We start from the raw sequence: 18,466 nt of genomic DNA, 5'->3' as shown, positions 1-18,466 counted from the left end.
ACCAAGTCTCCCAGTGGACAGCCACAGGAGGCCACCCCCAAGCGTGCTGTCTCCAGGCTCGCCACCCATGTGGGGGTTGCGGGGTCGGGGGAGGGATGCCGGGAACCTGCCAGGCAGCCCCTCCAACCAGCTCTTCCTCCGGCCCCCTCCCAGCTGGGCATTACCTGCTACTTAGCACAGCCTCCCACCTTCTGGGGTTGTTATGGAAACCAAACCTGCAGGGAAGGGAGGGAGGGCAGAGAGGAGAGGGTGGCAGGCAAGGCACAGCGAGTGGTGCTGGCGGTCCCCTCTGCCTGGCAGCCCTTCCAGAGGGGTGCGGCGGGGAGAAGGGAATGGGGAGGGGGGAAGGTTTGGCCTCCCTCAGCCTCCAAAAGGGCTCCCCAGGGTGTGAGGGGGAGGACTCTCACCCTGAGCCCTCAGACCCCCATGCCAGGCCAGTGGTGCCCGACGGCCGCCCACTGCTTATCTGTACTTGTCTGTCCCCAGCAAACTGGTAAGGAGGTGGGTAGGGCCAGCCTGGGGTCACCGCTGAGGCTGGCTCTTTGCCAGACACAGGAGCTCCCTCTCCCCCACCCCCAAACCCCCTGGCTTTGCCACCATCCAGGCTCCAGCTCTGGGAGGTGGCAGCCCCCCAGGTCCCCAGCACAGTTCCAGACATTCCAGCCCCACACCCCCACAAGCCAGGCTTAACCCGCGCCGCCCCCCCCCCCCGCAAGATTCGCTCTCCCACGCGTGTCCTCACTGTGCAGACGTGCAGCCTCCAGCCTCACTCGTGTGCAACCGTGCGGCCCCAGCCCACCACCTGCCCCAAACTCTCTCCTGGCTGTGACCTCCACACCCAGCACCCGCCGCCGAGCGGGGGAGGGCCCTGGAGGTCCAGGGTGCATGAGTCCAGCTGCCTCTTCCACCCACACCGTCCATCCAGTCTCATCAAGCTGATGTCACTGGGCAGCCCATCTGAGTTCCCCGACTCCTTCAGGAGGCGTCAGCGGCTCGGATAAACGTCAGGCGCCCAGGAACAAGGCCTTGGGTGAAACACCATGAGTCAACTTGCCACTGTCCACTGGTGCTGGTCACACAGCCCCCCTGCCTCTCTGATGTGGCCTCACATGGCCCATCCTTGCGTGTCCTTATGCTCCACTCAGCCGGTCCCCATTCCTTCCTCTCAGGCCTGTGACACTGTCCACATTCTAGGTGGGACCCCCAGGGCCACTCAGACCACTGAGGGCCAGTCCTCTGGGCACATAGGGTGCACCCGGAGGAGGTGGATGACCACTGCCAAGTCCTTACTCCTGCAGGGACACAGGCCATCCTCGGGGCCATGTTTCAGGATGCCTAGGACAGGGGTGCCCTGGTGTCTCTATCGGCTACTGGGAGTGGTGGCGGCCATGTGCGCTGTGTTCTCAGGCTCCTTCTCTCCCCAAAGCGTCATCTCTTGGGCACGACTGGCACCTTCACCTTAGGACGTGAGGGACTGGGGCTGGAGCAATAGCGCCGCGGTAGGGCGTTTGCCTTGCACGCCAACCCGGGTTTGATTCCCAGTATCCCAACATCCTGAGCACTGCCAGGAGTAATTCCTAAGTGTATGAGCCAGGAGTAACCCCTGTGCAAGAGGCCCGGTGTGACCCAAAAACCAAAGAAAGAAAGAAAGAAAGAAAGAGAGAGAGAGAGAGAGAGAGAGAGAAAAGAAAGAAAGAAAGAAAGAAAGAAAGAAAGAAAGAAAGAAAGAAAGAAAAGTGAGGGACTCCTGCCAGGGATTTGTGGATGACAGGAACTCCTGGGCTGTCCTTGGGCCTCAGTGGCTCGGCCTGAAACAGCCTGATCTTGGACTAGGGGAGGTGTGGAGCAAAATGAGGAGCAGAGCCCCCTCCCCTTGGCACCTGGCCTAGGAAATGCACCTTACCTGGGTACTCCTCACCTCGCCCTGTCTCCTCACCTCAGACCCCCACCTCCACCGGGTGTCTTGTCACCTTCCCCAAGTGGTCTGGATTTGCTGGGGCCTGAGCGTCCATACTGTCCCCAGGCTGAGGTCCCCGCATCCGGAGGGTTGAGATCCGAAGGAGAAAGCAGGGAGAAGGCCGTTGGCCGACCCGTCCAGCCTGCGGGAGGCGGCGAGGGAGCGGTGTGGTGTGGGGGGCGGGCGCAGGTGCTGCTTTGTAATCTGCGGTAACTGTGGTTTGATTCTGCAGGTATGTATCAGAAAATATAAAGCTAGGCAATTTGTCGGCTCTTCGAACTTTCAGAGTCCTGAGAGCTCTAAAAACTATTTCAGTTATCCCAGGTAAGATGCCCAGGTGGGCCTGGCTGATCTCAGCTACAAGTGACTCTCTCTCTGTGTGTCCCCCCCCACCCCCACCCCCCTCTGACCGTTGTGTCCCCTCCTCGGCGTGTCGTCACTGTGTCGTGTGTGCATTTCCCTTGTTACAGATACACCACTGAGTTTGTGGACCTGGGCAATGTCTCAGCCTTACGCACCTTCCGAGTCCTCCGGGCCCTGAAAACAATATCAGTCATTTCAGGTGAAAACCAGGTTAAACGCCAAGGCTGCAGGGACACGCTCCGGCCTCTCCCGCCACCGCCGCCGCCGCTGCCCCTGCTGGGGAGGCCGAAGCAACCCTCAGGCCTGTCCCCAGAATGCGCTTCCCAGAGCTCGGGCGTGGGGGCCGCCGGCGCTGGACACTGCTCTCCCCTCCCCCAGCAGCGCCCACTCTCACCGACAGCAGGGGGGCGCGGCGCACCCCTGGCCCGTCCTGGAGGCGCTCCAAATTCTCCCCAACAGAAGGGTTCGGTTGCCACCAGCTCGTTACACAGCTCACAGCGCTGTGACTCACTTCTGCCGGAAGTGTTTCCTCCCAGGATAAGGAGACCCAAAGGAGGGGCGTGAGGGAGATCACAGTCATGGCCAGCAGGGACAAAAAAAAAAAAAAAAAAGAAAAGAAAAGAACAAAAAAAGAAAAGAAAATCCCAGGGCGATGCCTTTGCTGGCCGAGTGCCATCCTGGCTCAGCCAGAGCCCCAGCCCACCGGGTAAAAGGAAGCGACTCTGTGGACAGGTGTCCGCGGGCCTTGGCGTCTAACAGCCCTCGCTGCATGGTGCGGTAGAGGTTTAGCAAGCGTGCATGGTAGACTGGAGAAATTCTCCCCGACAGATGTTGGCAACTGTCCCTGGCAAAGCTGGGGAGCCCGGATGGCCTCTGTAGAATGCCAGCCTGCACCCACTCCCAGAGCTCGGTGGTTTCAGAGCTATGAGGGCAGGGCCCAGAAGCCCTTCCCAAACCCATCTGGGATGGCAGCCCACGCAGGGCTGGAGGAGATGCATCTCTAGGGACAGCCAGTGTGCCCTGGGTCTGGCTGGGCAGGAGAAAGGGGTGAGCCAGGTGGTCACACCCCCTCTGTAAACGGTGGATCCTGATTTTTTTTTTAAGCTCCCTGGAAGGCTGGAGAGAGAGTCCAAGGGTGAAGGGACTACCTTTGTGTACAGCTGGGTCCATCCCTGGTACCATGTGATTCCCTGAACACCAGCTAGAGTGATCCCTAAGCACAGAGAAGGGAGTAACCCCTGAGAACTGCCCACCCCCCCAAAAAAAAAACTATATCTCTTCGGAGTTTAGATTCCCCCTGGCAAGATTGACTGTCTTACTAGACAGATTCCCTGGGGGCCAGAATGTCTCTCTCCTGGCATCTGAACCCACCAGAGGGATGTGCCCTAGGGCTGTTCCCAAAAAAACAGTGGCCCCAACTTCTGCAAGTAGTAAGTGGGGCTGTTGGGGCTGGAGCAATAGCATAGCGGGTAGGCATTTGCCTTGCACGCGGCCGACCCGGGTTCAATTCCTAGCATCCCATATGGTCCCCCAAGCACCACCAGGAGTAATTCCTGAGTGCATTCATGAGCGAAGAGTAACCCCTGAGCATCGCCAGTGTGACCCAAAAAAGCAAAAAAACAAAAGTAAGTGGGGCCGTCTGCTTCCAGTCCCTCCATGTAGCCCCCCATGGAGACACTTCAGATGCCTGGGGGGTCTGCCTCTGGGGTCAAAGGACAACCTCCAGGCCCAGAAGCATAATACAGACTCCAGATAAGAAACTCCATGTTTCTTTCTGTCTGTCTCTTTCCTTGTGCAAAAGGTACATATTTCTCTGTTCTGGGCGGGGAAAGGAGTCCGCCAGGCTGGCCCCAGACCCTGTGGAACTCTACAAGCTGCCAACAGCCCAGAAGTGGAGGACCAAAAACTGCTGTGGTCTGCATCTTGGAAGTTTTTCTGGAGGAGGTGTCCCCCATGCTGGATCTGAAAGGGCCTTTGGTCTCTCTGGGCGGCGGATAGCTTTCCCCATGGAATGAAGTCGGAACGGTCGGTTTCCATGGCCAGCCTGGTAGAACACTTCTCCTGGCCTGGGTCTTTCAGAAAGAACCCATTCCTTTTCCCGACTCGTTCTCCCCAGAAGATACTGTCCAGCATCCTAGGAAATGCCTTGACTGGGCCTTGAGCTGGACACTCCAAGCAGACAGGAGCCTGACAAGTGAGGTTAAGTCCAGACTCTGCAGCTACTCAAACTGCAGGCCACCGCCCACCCCCTGGCCTGTTCCCTCCAGCCCCGGCCCCTCGCTTCAGTAGGCAGAATCCAAGTGTGCCCACTGAGTCATCTTAGAACCCCCAGAAAGGAGGAATTCTGGCCCTCAGAAGGTTAATGAATGGTACCAGCACCCCACCCCACCCTCTCCCCCTGTCCTCTGCCGGGTCCCCTGTGCCAGGCAGTTGCCAACACCTGCCAGGATGATTTCCACAGATTGCTGCGTGCCCCTGAGCCCTGGCAGGCAGCAGCTTTGGTGACCTCTGCCCCCCATGTTGGCCTGCCGCTGCCCGGTTCCTGGGCCAGGGGCACACAGTCTCGGGCACATAGCCACAGGCGCTCCTCACACATTAACTGTCTGGACAGTGGATTGATTTAGCTTCATCTGAGATCTGGCCGCTTGGATGGATGCAGTGGAGGGCGGCGGAGGAGGGGGGCGGTTTCTTGGGCAGGGAGGGGGCCTGGGGCCAGCTGCTGACAGACAGAAGGCCCCCGGGGGCCCGCACTCTGTTCGGACTCGACACAGGGCTGCCGTGGGCCACGTGTCCCCTCCCCTCGCTGTGTGGGGCTTCTGCAGGGTGCAGCTGGGCTTCTAACAACTAGGAAGTGGGCCTCAGCGTTGGGAGGGCTGGATGGGTCTGGGATGCCAGGGCTGGAGCAAAGCAGAGAATGTCACGTGGGTCACTTCCACTCCTGCAGTGAGGCCTGAACCAGGGTAAGGTCCCTGAGGATACTGCCCACAGACCTTGTGAGACCCCATTTTCTGACCAGCTTCTTTCCTTGGGGGACCCTTTGTCAAAGGAGCAGACTTGACTAGATACCCCAAGGACTGGGTGCAGCCTTACAGGTGGGAAGCCTGAGTTCAATCCACAGCACTATGTGGTCCCACCAATCCATGAGTACCACCAGGAGCGACCCCTGAGGCTCCAGACTGCTGCTGGGTGTTGCCCCGCCCCCAAAATAAAATACCCAAACAAAAGGCATTCAAAGGGGCAGGCTTGGTGTCCCGGGCCCAGCCAGCCAGACACAGGCCCTACTTAATGTTTGCTTCCTGGCCAGTCATGGCCTCTTTGCACACATTCGTGCTAACAGTTCCCCTTGGGAGCCAAGAGAACCCCCAGAGAGGAAGAATTCTGGGAAGTCTCAGCCATGGGGTGCCCTCTCGGGGGGGTTGGGGGAAATCAGGACAACTGTGGAGGTGGAGGGAAGTCGGGGAGGGCTCTGACCTGAAGCACCCCAACCAGGGAGGTCTCCCTTACTCAGCACCCCCATGTCATGGCCCACCTGGACCCGGGGCCACCACGGCCTCCCCATCCCCAGGAAGGGGGCAGCCGGAGCCTGAGGTGACTCCGCCGCCTCCTGCCCTCCCCCAGGCCTGAAGACCATCGTGGGGGCGCTGATCCAGTCCGTGAAGAAGCTGGCCGACGTCATGGTCCTCACCGTCTTCTGCCTCAGCGTCTTTGCCCTCATCGGCCTGCAGCTCTTCATGGGGAACCTCCGGCACAAATGCGTGCGCAACTTCACGCTGCTCAATGACACCAACGGCTCCGTGGAGGCCGACGGCCGCGTCTGGGAGTCGCTGGACCTCTACCTCAACAGCAAAGGTGCCCACTCACACTGCAACCCAGGACGGGGCGCTGGGCAGGCTCTGGGGATAGAGCAGTTCCCACCCACCCCAGGACCCCTCGTCCCCTCAGAGGCCCTGCTGCTCGCTCCTGCCCCAGGGAGGATGGGGTGAGATGTGGGGGTCAGAGCTGTGACTCATGGAGGCAGAACTGAGCCAGAAGGGCCAGGTGACGAGGACTCGGCCGCTGGTGGGGAGAGTTAAGTGGGAGGGTTGGGGGGGGCAGCTCTAAAGAGGCTCCAGGCCTCAACAGTTTAGTTTAGGGGCTTCTTGGGTGACTCCACATTCCCTGCCAGGAAAGGGGGTAGGTAGAACGAACTCCATGTCTGGATGAGGTCAGGGGCGCCCCTCTTTGTCCTGTCCCTGCTTTTTTTTTTGACTCTCCCATCTCTGAATATGTCCATCACCCTGAGTACGAAGCAACTCTCCCATCTCTGAATATGTCCATCACCCCGAGTACCAAGGCCAGGTTTGGGGCCCCGGGACCCGATGGGCCGTGCAGAGTGCGGGTAGCTGATGTAGACCAGCTGTGGCCACAGAGGCATGGTCAGTCCGTCTGTGCATGGTTTGACTTGCTTGTGGTTTGACTGTGTTCCGACGCCACACCATGTGCTGAGCCTCCCGGGAAGGCTCTGGAGCCTACCCTGTGAGTAGGAGGCAGCACCCGGGGGTCCTCTCCGCACCTGGTCAGTGCTTGGCATGGTAGGTTTATGCCTGGAAGCATAAGCCAGGAAGAGGGGACTGGCACATGATCAGAGATATGGCACTGGGGACAGGGGGATTGCAGTCTCCTCTGACGCAGCCCCCCCCCCCCCCCACACACACACACACCTGAATTTGGAGCCTGTGTGAGGACATGGGCCCCAAGCCAGGCAAGGGCCACACAGAGACTCAGCAGTTAAGTGACCCTCCCCTCCACCCGCCCACCTAGGCCCCGCCACCTCACCTCGGGCAGGGCCCCAGAGGCCTTGATGGGCAGGTGCAGCAAAGCTTCCCCTGAGAGTGTCTCGTGTCTCCTGGCCACGGGGCCTGCAGCTGCACCTCTGAGGGAGAGCAGGAGAAAGCCTTGGGGATATCTGAGGCTGCGTGGGCAGAGGCCAGTGGCCAGTGCAGGGTCAGCAATGAGGAGGGAATCCCAAGGGCTTCTACTAGGTGGGAGCCCCAGGTGTCTGGGCCGCTCACCTGGGCCATTTCTCTCCCAGAGAACTACATTCTGAAGGAAGGAACCTTGGACGTGCTACTGTGTGGGAACAGCTCGGACGCCGGGTACGTGGCACCCATGCCCAGGACCATCTGCCCAGCTAGGGCAGCCCCTGTACTGATGCACCCCTGCCACGCTGCCCCTGGCCCCAGAACTGCCAGGCCTTCCTCTGCCAGACCCTGACAGCCTGCCCACCCCCAGGGAGCCAGAGGGGGTCCTGCAGGCCCCTCCCCCTCCCATCCCAGGGTGAGCCCCCTTCCACAGACTTCCATCCGGCTCACCCCACTCAGGGCCACGAGTCGGGTGAGAACCATCTCCCCCGCAGCCAGGCTGCCTCCAAAGCCAGTGAGCAAGCAAAACCTGGGCCAACTGCTAGCCTGGTTCCAGATGCCCTGGCATACACGAGCTCCAGGTCAGGGTTCCAATGCCACAAGCCTCACCCTCCTTGGCCTCTCCAGAGCCCTTTCTGTGGCTGGAGAGATTGTCCCCAGTCATCCCATGGCCCTATTTCTCTTCCCCATCTCTCCTCCTCTCCCCCCCCCATCTACTCTCTCCCTCTCTGCCTCTTTTCCTCCCTCTTCTCCTCACACCCCTCACCTCGCTTGCGCGCACACACATACACACGCACACATGCATGCACACACGCACAACACACAGACACTCACACATACAAGCACACACACACTCAAAACACACATGCACACACATACACACACAAACACATACATACACATGCACACACACGCACACAAACACACATACACGTACACACGCATGCACACATACATACACACTCAAACACATACATACACGTACACACATGCACACACACGCACACACTCAAACATACACACATGCACACACACACACACACACACGAATACGCACACACTTTCCTGTGCAGGCTGGATCTCCCCCGTGTGCCATGCATGCACTCCTGTGACTGGGCGCGTTCTTCACAGGGGGCCAGACCCCTGCCTTCACCCCACAGCCGTCCTGCAACCCGTGGCCCAGTCTCCGCCCTGAATCCTGGGCTTCATTCATCCTGCTGAGCTCAGCCCAGACCCTGCTGCCCGCACCCTCACCCCAGCTCAGCTCCTCATGGGGGTGGCCAGGCTTCCTCTGGGTGAGGGCGACTCCAGTAGCCGCTGGGATGGTGCCCTATGGGTCGGGGTACAAGGAGGACAATGCAGGCACCTGAGGAGTTGCAGAGGACCCATGTGTAGCACTGGGTTTGTGTTATACGACCTCATGCGCCTGCACTGGGCTGCCCACATCAGGCCCAGGGGTGTCCCAGGGGCAGACAACCCCTTGCACAGGGGACAGAGCATGTATCTCTGACCGCAGGACATGTCCTGTGGGCTCTCGCTGCCTGAAGGCAGGCCAGAACCCCGACCATGGCTACACCAGCTTCGACTCCTTTGCCTGGGCCTTCCTCGCGCTCTTCCGCCTGATGACGCAGGACTGCTGGGAACGCCTCTACCAACAGGTGTGTGGGTGCACCCAGGGGCTCGGGTGGTGCAAGTGACCAGCTGGAAGTGGCCTCTGTAGTTTCTCCACTAGCCAGGGCTGAGAGGGAGGGAACAGGACCCTGCAGCTGGCGAACAGGACACTCAGTCAGCTCAGCCCAGTCCCTGCTGCCCGCACCCTCGCCCCAGGTCAGCTTCCCCTGGGGGTGGTCAGCCTACCTGGGTGAGGGGAGCTCCAGTAGCCGCTGGGATTGTGCCCCGTGGGTCAGGGTACAAGGAGGACAACGTAGGGGCTTTCCTGTGGACCCAGTAGCCATCACTGTTTCTAGGACACCCTCTGCTCTGGGGGGCTCCTGAAGCCCCTGGGAAGGACTCGTCTCCTCTGTGGCTGCACCATTTCCCCTGACCCCTATCAGTGAGGCAGTCTCTGCTGTGTCGAGGCTTGAACACTTCCCTCAGGAGGTGGACATGCTCTCCCATCCCTTCGCTGTGCCCCTGTCCCGGCCAGACTGTGGACACTCACAAATGCCTGACTCTGAGGCAGCCAGGGGGCCCCAATGACGATGACTTCTTCTCCCTGCTCTCCTAGACACTGAGGTCTGCAGGGAAGATCTACATGATCTTCTTCATGCTTGTCATCTTCCTGGGCTCTTTCTACCTGGTGAACCTCATCCTGGCCGTGGTCGCCATGGCCTACGAGGAGCAAAACCAAGCCACCATCGCAGAGACCGAGGAGAAGGAAAAGCGCTTCCAGGAAGCCATGGAGATGCTCAAGAAGGAACACGAGGTGGGTGAGCACTGCACCAAGGAGCCTCCAGATGGAGCCTTCACCTGATTGTGGGTGCCTGTGAGCAGGGTGCATGCTAGATAAGGCTGATACCTGCAAGCAGGGTGCATGCTGGGAAAAGCTAGTGCCTTTGAGTAGGGTGCATGCTGGGTAAAGCTGGTGCCTGTGAACAGGGTGCATGCTGGGAAGGCTGGTGTCTGTGAGCAGGGTGCATGCTGGGTAAAGCTGGAGCCTGTGAGCGGGGTGCATGCTGGGAAGACTGGTGCCTGTGAGCAGGGTGCATGCTGGGTCAAGCTGGTGCCTGTGAGCAGGGTGCATGCTGGGTCAAGCTGGTGCCTGTGAGCAGGGTGCATGCTGGGTCAAGCTGGTGCCTGTGAGCAGGGTGCATGCTGGGTCAAGCTGGTGTGTGCTGGGTAAGGCTGGTGTCTGTGAGTATGGTATCTATGGTATAGATAAAAACGAACTCCCTGCCGGGTGAAGACAATGCCTGTAGTGGGTTCCTGCTGGGCAAAATTGGCCAAGGTGGACCCTGTGAGTGTGGGTGTGGTGACTGGGAGACCCTCATGTCATGGACCCAGCTTCGCCTGCTCCAGGGATGCCTTTGGGACTAGTGAGGAAGTCCCAAGGTTGGAGCCTGGAGCAGCCCAGAATGTCAGTCCCGCGGCTGGAGCAACGGTGCAGGGGTTGAGGCGCTTGCCTTGCATACAGCAACTCGCCCCAATTCGATTCTCAGTGCTCCATCTGGTCCCCTGAGCACAGAGCCAGGAGTGAGCCCTGAGCTCATCCAGGTGTTTCCCCCAAACAAATAAACAGGAAGTCCTGCTGCCGCTGCCCGTACCCCACAGCCCCACACACTAGGGATCAGAGTGAGCCCTGGAAGACAGCACCTTTGGCATTCACTTCCTTCTCCCTGCCCAGGGCACCTTCCCTGGCACTGGGTTTCAGCAGAACCTTCTAGAAGAACACTTGCCTTCTAGTTGCCACCCCCTCTTCTCTCCCATGGCTCCTCCCCATTGTAGGCTTCCCTCTCCCCTACCCCGCCCTCCTCAGTCTGAGCTCCTCAGCAGCCTGCACCCCCCTCCCCCGGCTCTCGGGAAACGAGATCCTCAGCCTTGCCTCCACACACTCAGTGACACCCCATCCTTCCTCCCTCTCCAGGCCCTCACCATCCGGGGTGTGGACACCGTGTCTCGCAGCTCCTTGGAGATGTCCCCATTGGCCCCGGTGATCACGCACGAGAGAAGGAGCAAGAGGAGAAAACGAATGTCTTCTGGCACGGAGGAGGGAGGGGATGACAGGTTCCCCAAATCCGACTCGGAAGATGGCCCCAGAGCACTGGTAATGCCCAGGGTTGTTCTATCCCTGTCACCTGGGCCTGGCAGCAGAGGGGCCGGGCACAACAGCAGCCCCAGAGCTGTGCCCCAGGGAGAACTTGCATGAGCCCCCTCCTAGCTGGCCTGCTCCCCGAGGCCCTTCTAGAAGTGGAGGGGCCCAGGGCCCAGGGCTGGGGTAGGCTCGAATGTCAGGCTACCCTCAACCTGCACGGGGACAGGGGGACACCTTGGTAGAGATAGCTGGGACCTCCCAGATGAATAAGGGGCTTAACTGGCCCTCCCTGATCCTGCCCGAGCCCCTTCTTCCGGTTCCGAGAATGGACTTTAGGGGTGCGGAGACCCCAAAGGTGCAGGATAGCCTCTAGTCCTTCTCCTCTTCCCTGATCAGCCCCCAGCTCCACCCACCCCTTCCCATGGGGCCCGTCTAAAGCCCTCCCTGCACCAAGAAGCCAGAGGGGCACTCACTGAGCTCCCACCCTGGTCCTTTACCCCTCCAGAATCGACTCAGCCTCACCCACGGCCTCAGCAGAACCTCGATGAAGCCACGCTCCAGCCGCGGGAGCATCTTCACCTTCCGCCGGCGAGACCTGGGTTCCGAGACCGATTTCGCTGACGATGAAAACAGCACAGCCGGGGAGAGCGAGAGCCACCGCATGTCCCTCCCAGTGCCCTGGCCCCTGCGCCGGCCCAGTGCTCAGGGACAGCCAAGTCCTGGGGCCTCAACTCCCGGCCACGTCCTCAATGGCAAAAGAAACAGCACCGTGGATTGCAACGGGGTGGTCTCCTTGCTGGGGGCCGGCGATGGTGACGCCACCTCCCTGGGGAGTCGCCTCCTCCGCCCCATGATGCTGGAGCGTCCCCCAGACACGGTGAGCCAGCCCACGCTGCACCAGGTCCCTCCAACCCTCGACAGCTATTTACTGAGCACCTACTGCGGGTTGTCCTCTGCCAGCGTGTGCCGGCCCCAGGGCGGGTGCACAGGCCCAAATCAGAACAAGAAGGAAATGGAACGGTGATAGACTGTGAGCACAGTTGGATTGTTAGGGCCAGGGAGAGCGCGCAGAGGGATGGATTACACACTCCGCATGTGCCTGGGCCCCAATTTCCATCCCCAGCATCACACAGATCACTGAGCTGCCCTAGGTATAACCCTGGAGAGGCCCTGGAGTGTTTCCGGATATAGTTCGGTGGCCCCCAAGTACTGCCAGCATGGCCCTGGCCGCCCCCAGCACTGCTTGACCCAAGCAAGATCGCATCACTGAGCCCAGGCATTAAGCTGTCAGGTCCGGGTGACTGAGTAGCTCTGCAGGTGTCCCGCCAGCTTCCTGAACATTGCTTGGGAGCCCCACGCCCTCCCCCCCAAAAAAAAAGAATATCCAGCAATTGGCCAGGCCAGGCCATGGAGATTCCATGGTGGAGTCCCTGTGTGTGCCACGGTTTCTCCTGTCGAGCTGCTGGAACCTGGGCATGTTGGGGGGCTTGGGGGAGATTTCCTGAGAAAAAGCCTAAATACAAAAAGAAGCAGCAATCTTTCACCAAGTCTGGATTATCCCAGTACTTTACAATGCCAGTAATCAACTAGGTCTGAAGTGGTGTAGGAGAAGAAAGGCAGGAAAGGGGACCAGGGAACTCCCATTCGGGAAGAGCTAAGTGCCTTCAGGAACACAGAGGTGTGTGGGGAAGAGCGCTCAGCTCCTAAGATGCAGGTAAAAACTGACTGAATCCCAGGGCGTAGCTCCCCAGCTGGGTGGTCATGAACACGCAACAAGAAAACTTTTATTGCTCTGTGCCTCAGTGAAATAAAAACACTCCTTTGGGGATGATCACAAGGATCCATGAGCATGTCTGGGCGAAGCAGCCATGCTCAGTGTGCCAGCATTCAGGAGTGTGATAGTACCCTAATAACGCATTATTGTGGGCCAAGTGTGTGCTAGGCTGGGGGTGCAAGTGCAAAGGCCCTGGGGCAGAAGATCATCCTGCCTCTTAGAGGAGAAGTGTGGTAGAGAAGAATGCAGTTGCAACTCACTGTCCATAGAGACAGGCCACATCACAAAAGGCCAGCAGCAGCCTCAGCACTCAGTGAGACAGACCAGTGGCCAGCCACCGAGAGCTCACCAGCCCAACCTCCCAGCAGATTGCCCGGAGCTGCTCACAGGGGGAAAGGGTGACCTGCGGCTCAGACTGCAAGGCCTACAGGGAGCCAGGAGAGGCCCCCAAGGCCTGTGGTAGAATGGGGACACGGTCAGGAGGACAAAGGTGGGCTTCATGGCAAAGTAGACTGTCCTGCTCCCGCTCAGACACTCACACTGTGGGTCCAAGAGATGTTTATTTCTCCATACCTCGACTTACCCCTCTGTAAAGTGGGAATAAGATAAATATCCATGAGGCAGGGGCGACAGGCCAAGGGAAAGATCACATGCCTGGCGTATGCAGGACCCTGAGCTTGATCCCTGGCACCACATGCATCCCACCCGCCGTGGGGCCTGAGCACCAAATTGCCAGGCCTATACACCATTACCAGGCTGAGCCTGGAGGCCACTGCTATGGGTCACCTCTGGACCTGGCCCCTATTTAAAAGCATCAAATATTCATGCCAGCAGGCTGCAGTGAGGACTGCAAAAGAGTTCTCTGACCTGCCCAGGTCAGACCAGTACTCAGACCAGTACTGCCCGTGCCTAGTAACTATTATTATGATCCATTATAGCTATCACCGAACAGGAAATGGTAGAGGTTTCAGCAGTGCATTGCAGGGTCTCTGGGGCCTTTATCCTCCCCTGGAGTGGGGAGTCTGAAAGACGGTCCTGGAAACACGTGGTGGACAAAATACAGCTTCAGGGTCGTCTGGGAGCTCCCTCTAGTCCGCACCTGGGGGTGGGTGCCTGGCTTCCCGCGGGTACTGAGACCCAGAGACCACAGCAGCCCTGCAGGCCCAGCCCTGGAGTGCGGCCTTGTGGAATCAGGTCGGCCGCCTGGAAAGCTAATAGAATTTCCTAATCTCATTAGAGAGAAAATCATCTCCTTGCACAGCATATGTCGGGAGGAATCCAAGTTCAAACACCTCATTACGGGAACTCTGACTTCACCCATTCTCACTGCTTTGGGGCCCATTTGTAACCCTTAAAGGGATTAACAGGCCAAGGGGGTCATTTGCAAAGTTAAGGGAATTAGCAGAGCAAGATGGAGACATTCTCCAAAAAAAAAAAAAAAGTTAAAGAGATTAGCAGGCCCTGAGCTCCTGGGAATGCCTTCGCTGCTTCCGCCGGGCCCTCCCGAAGCACGACTTGCTTAGGTCTAGTCTGGAAACAGAGGCTGGCTCATAGTCGGGACTTAGCCAGCCGGTGGCAGAGCTGCCTCCGAGGACACTCAGTTTCATTTAGCCCCGTGTGAGAGTGGTAGGAAAGAGAGTGGTATGTCCACTTTGCCCTTTGTCAGAGAAAGCCCAGCTGCAGAGGGGTGGATGCTGATCAGCCATCCTTCTTCCAGTGCTAGACGTTCACCTTCGTTTTCTATGTCCAGCTAGCAAGTGAGGCACAGAGCCAGTCTGAGCACAAGCCTCCTGCTTCCCAGAGATGCCTTCAGCCAACCAAGATCCGTCTAATTACTTTGAGTGCCAGGCCGTGTTTTTAATCAGAGAGATCGTGTTCCAGTAGCACCCAGGGTTCTATGCTGGGGTGGGGGAGATGCTTGGGACTCCTGCGTTGAGGGGTCCAAGACCTAGTACAGGAGATATGTGACTCGCCTTGGACGTGGCTCACCTCGATTCAATCCCCAACACCACATTATGGTCTCCTAGGCATTGCCAGGAGTGTTCCCTGAGCCCAGGGCCAGGAGTAAGCATTCTGATTTATACTTCTCTTCCTGTCACTTAGACCATGAAGATTTTTCAGCTTCTTTACACTCTTGGCTCCAGGGAGTTTGGGGTCCCTGAAAACTCCCAGACTGTCTTTGCATGTTCTATCTGATGCATAGGGCAGCATTTGGTGCTTGGAACTTCCTCTCCTCCCTCCCCACTGATGCGAGGTGGGAAGCCAGAAAAGGGCGATTTGTGAGAGGATCGGAGAGGGTTAGCTGGGAGGGAGTTGGAGTAGAGGAACCCAGAAGCAGTGTCTCTTTGAGGGCTGGAGCAATAACACAGCACGTAGGGCATTTGCCTTGCATGCGGCCAACTCTGGTTGGATTCCCAGTATCCCATATGGTCCCCTGAGCACTGCCAGGGGTAATTCCTGAGTGCAGAGCTAGGAGTGACCCCTGTACATGACTGGGTATTACCCCAAAAAGAAAAAAAAAGCAGTGTCCCTTTGAGACTTCTGTCCCCTGTAGCCCCGGGGTCTGACTCGGGGCCAGCAGGAGCCCTGTCTCAGACTGACCTGTCTCTCTTGGTTGCCCCCAGACGACGCCTTCGGAGGAGCCGGGCAGGCCGCAGATGCTCACCCCTCAGGTTCCACTCATGGATGGCTTCGAGGGGCCAGCAGAGCGGCAGCGGGCCCTGAGCGCGGTCAGCGTCCTCACCAGTGCACTGGAAGGTCAGTACCACCCCCCCACACACACCTCCCCAGAACCACCCAGAGCTCCCACTTCCAGTCTAGACTTATCTCAATATCCCCAGCTGATCCACCTGCCTTGAACATCCACAGCCACCAGAACCTTCCGTCTAAATGTCCACGTTCCTTTGCAATAGTGGCTTCCTAGGCACCCACAGGGGCCGTGCCAGTGTCCCTTCCCCACCTTCCGCTTCTGTCCTGGCCATCCTTGTGTTTATGTGTCTCATCCTGTCCTCTCGCAGGCCTCTCCTGTCCACCAGGACAAGCCTGCCTCACACCTGCCTGGGCTAGCCTATTCCTGACCCTTCCCTTACGTACCATTCCAGCATCCGATTCCTGTCCCAGCCAAGTTGGGACAGGAAATACCACATCCGTCTTAGTCTGACCATGGCACTATGACCTCCATCTTATTCCCTCTCGTCCCACGTGTGTCCACATCTCTTCTGGCCTGTCTCAGTCACCTCCCTACCCCAACCCCTCATATCTGTTCTAACACGTCCACATCTGTCCTGCCTCTGGTTTTCTCCCACATCCTTTCTGCCTTCCACCCCTGTGAGCTGCTCTTACATTTCCACAGTCAGAAGCCAGGACAGAGGTCACCTGTTAACTTTGCTTTTCCCGTCCCTTCTCTCTGTCCCCGTGTCCTTCACTAACAGCCTTGCCATTTCCCTAGGTGAGTCCCACACTCTTACCAGGAGCCAGTGAGTCAGACCTTCTCTCCTACTTCTCCCCCCAGAGTTGGAGGAGTCTCACCGCAAATGTCCACCATGTTGGAACCGCTTTGCCCAGCGCTACCTGATCTGGGATTGCTGCCCATTCTGGCTATCCATCAAGCAGAAAGTGAAGTTCATGGTCATGGACCCATTTGCCGACCTCACCATCACCATGTGCATCGTGCTCAACACTCTTTTCATGGCACTCGAGCACTATAACATGACGACCGAGTTTGAGGAGATGCTGCAAGTCGGAAATCTGGTAAGGGCCATTTGAACAGCTTGGTGCAAATGGGTCTCAGCCACCTGGCACTGCCTTCCTGGGTAAGGAAGGAGGAAGTGGGTGCACAAAAAGATCTTCTGAAGGTGAGACTCATCATAGAACACATCACAGAGGGGGCTGGAGCGATAGCACGGCGGGTAGGGAATTTGCATTGCACACGGCCAACCCAGGTTCGATTCCCAACATCCCATATAGTCCCCCAAGCACTGCCAGGAGTAATTCCTGAGTGCATGAACCAGGAGTAATTCCTAAGTGTATGAGCCGGGAGTAACCCCTGTGCATCGCCAGTGTGACCCAAAAAGGAAAAGAAAAAAAAAAGTCTGCCATGTGCAGAACAACTGTTTTTAAAAAAAAAAAAATTAAAGGGGCTGGAGCAATAGCCCGGCAGATAGGGTGTTTGCTTTGCTCGTGGCTGACCCAGGTTCGATTCCCAGCATCCCATAGGGTCCCCTGAGCACCGCCAGGAGTAATTCCTGAGTGCATGAGCCAGGATTAATTCCTGAGTGTATGAGCCAGAAGTAATTCCTGAGTGTATGAGTCAGGAGTAACCCCTGTGCATCGCCGGGTGTGACCCAAAAAGGAAAAGAAAAAAAAAGTCTGCAGAACAACTGTTTAAAAAAAATTTTAAGGGGCTGGAGCGATGGCACGACAGATAGGATGTTTGCCTTGCTCTTGGCTTACCCGGGTTCGATTCCCAGCATCCCATAGGGTCCCCCGAGCACCACCAGGAGTAACTCCTGAGTGCATGAGCCAGGAGTAACTCCTGTTAGGTATGACCCAGAAAGAAAAAAAAAGAAGAAGAAGACATCATGGAGAAGGGAGTCTCAGGATCAGCAAGTCTTAAGGAGCTGAGAGATACAGTTGGGAGTGAGATATAAGGGATAAAGTTAGTGAAAAGGTACAGAGGTTACAAAAACCAGTGTGTGTCGTGAGCCTTAAAAATGTAGGGATGTGAGATTTAGCAGTTAGATGGAGGAGGAGAGAGTGTGCAGAAAGATACATGATTCTCTTACAAACTTGCTTGCATAGCTGAGCATTCCTGTTTATTGGGTAGGGAACAGGATGAATGGTTAGATGAAGAAGAGGAGGAAGAGGATAGAGAGATGTATGGGTGGGGTGGGTTGGAAAGATGGATAATGGGTGGATATATGAATAAATGAGTGAATGGTGGATGGATGGATGGATGGATGGATGGATGGATGGATGGATGATGGATGGTTAGCTGAGTGTAGTGAGTAAATCATACAGAGCAGATTTGAATTCTGACTCATCTCTTACTATGTGACCTCAAACAAATTACTTAGTCTCAGTAATTGGCACAATAAGTATTTGTTGAATTTAATAAACATAAAATTAGTATGACAGTACCAACCTCATAGGAAGCTAATGAGGACTGAATAAGATAATGTGTGTAATATGCTTGGCTTAGTTTGATAAGCAAAAGACATTCAAAATGAATGATAGCTATGGTTATTATTATTGTTCTTGAAGAGACTATCCTTGGAAGTCAAATGTCGGGTTCTGATTTTTATTCTTGGTCAAATTGAAGCCTACTTCTTCTCTATAAAGATGGGAAACTGAGGCCTGAAGGTGTCATTTGTCCAGGCAAAGCTGGACATACAGCTTCTGTCTCCTGTCTCTGAGTGACAGGGCCCTACTGGTTCTGTCCAGGTAAATGCAGAGGGTCCCAGGGCTGGACTGGAAAGAGGTAGACGGGTCTCCAAAAGGTGTTTTCAAGTTTAGGTGGAGAGAGAGGTCATTTGATCCACACTTTTTCTTCCTGCAGACCCAGCCCTGTTTGGGGCCCAGACACACAGTTGACCCACCTCCACACCCTGGCCAGTAGATCTCTCAGACCACACCATGAGTACTCCTCATGCAGCTTTCCATAGATAGAGCTCTATATGGCTTAATAGTTCTTTACAGGATTTATCCTGACTTTTTTCTTT

General features: G+C 57.1%; 1 protein-coding gene across 2 annotated transcripts in view; it reads left to right on the top strand.

Moving 5' to 3' along the window:
- The window catches only part of SCN5A (sodium voltage-gated channel alpha subunit 5), a 110,283-nt gene that overhangs the window by 33,076 nt on the left and 58,741 nt on the right, over positions 1-18,466 (top strand). The window contains exons 6-14 of one of the 2 annotated variants that reach the window (XM_056129063.1): positions 2,428-2,519; positions 5,939-6,169; positions 7,392-7,455; positions 8,738-8,879; positions 9,449-9,646; positions 10,805-10,984; positions 11,478-11,849; positions 15,371-15,503; positions 16,258-16,496. In XM_056129063.1, the coding sequence (XP_055985038.1) occupies positions 2,428-2,519; positions 5,939-6,169; positions 7,392-7,455; positions 8,738-8,879; positions 9,449-9,646; positions 10,805-10,984; positions 11,478-11,849; positions 15,371-15,503; positions 16,258-16,496 (1,651 nt within the window). Of the gene's footprint in view, positions 1-2,134; positions 2,282-2,427; positions 2,520-5,938; positions 6,170-7,391; positions 7,456-8,737; positions 8,880-9,448; positions 9,647-10,804; positions 10,985-11,477; positions 11,850-15,370; positions 15,504-16,257; positions 16,497-18,466 lie in introns of those variants that run through there. The other variant, XM_056129062.1, reaches the window with a different exon arrangement.

This window comes from Sorex fumeus, unplaced genomic scaffold, assembly GCF_029834395.1.
Source record: "Sorex fumeus unplaced genomic scaffold, SorFum_2.1 ptg000072l, whole genome shotgun sequence".
Taxonomy (NCBI): domain Eukaryota; kingdom Metazoa; phylum Chordata; class Mammalia; order Eulipotyphla; family Soricidae; genus Sorex; species Sorex fumeus.
Note: the sequence above shows the minus strand (reverse complement) of the source record. Positions and strands in the feature narration are given on the sequence as shown.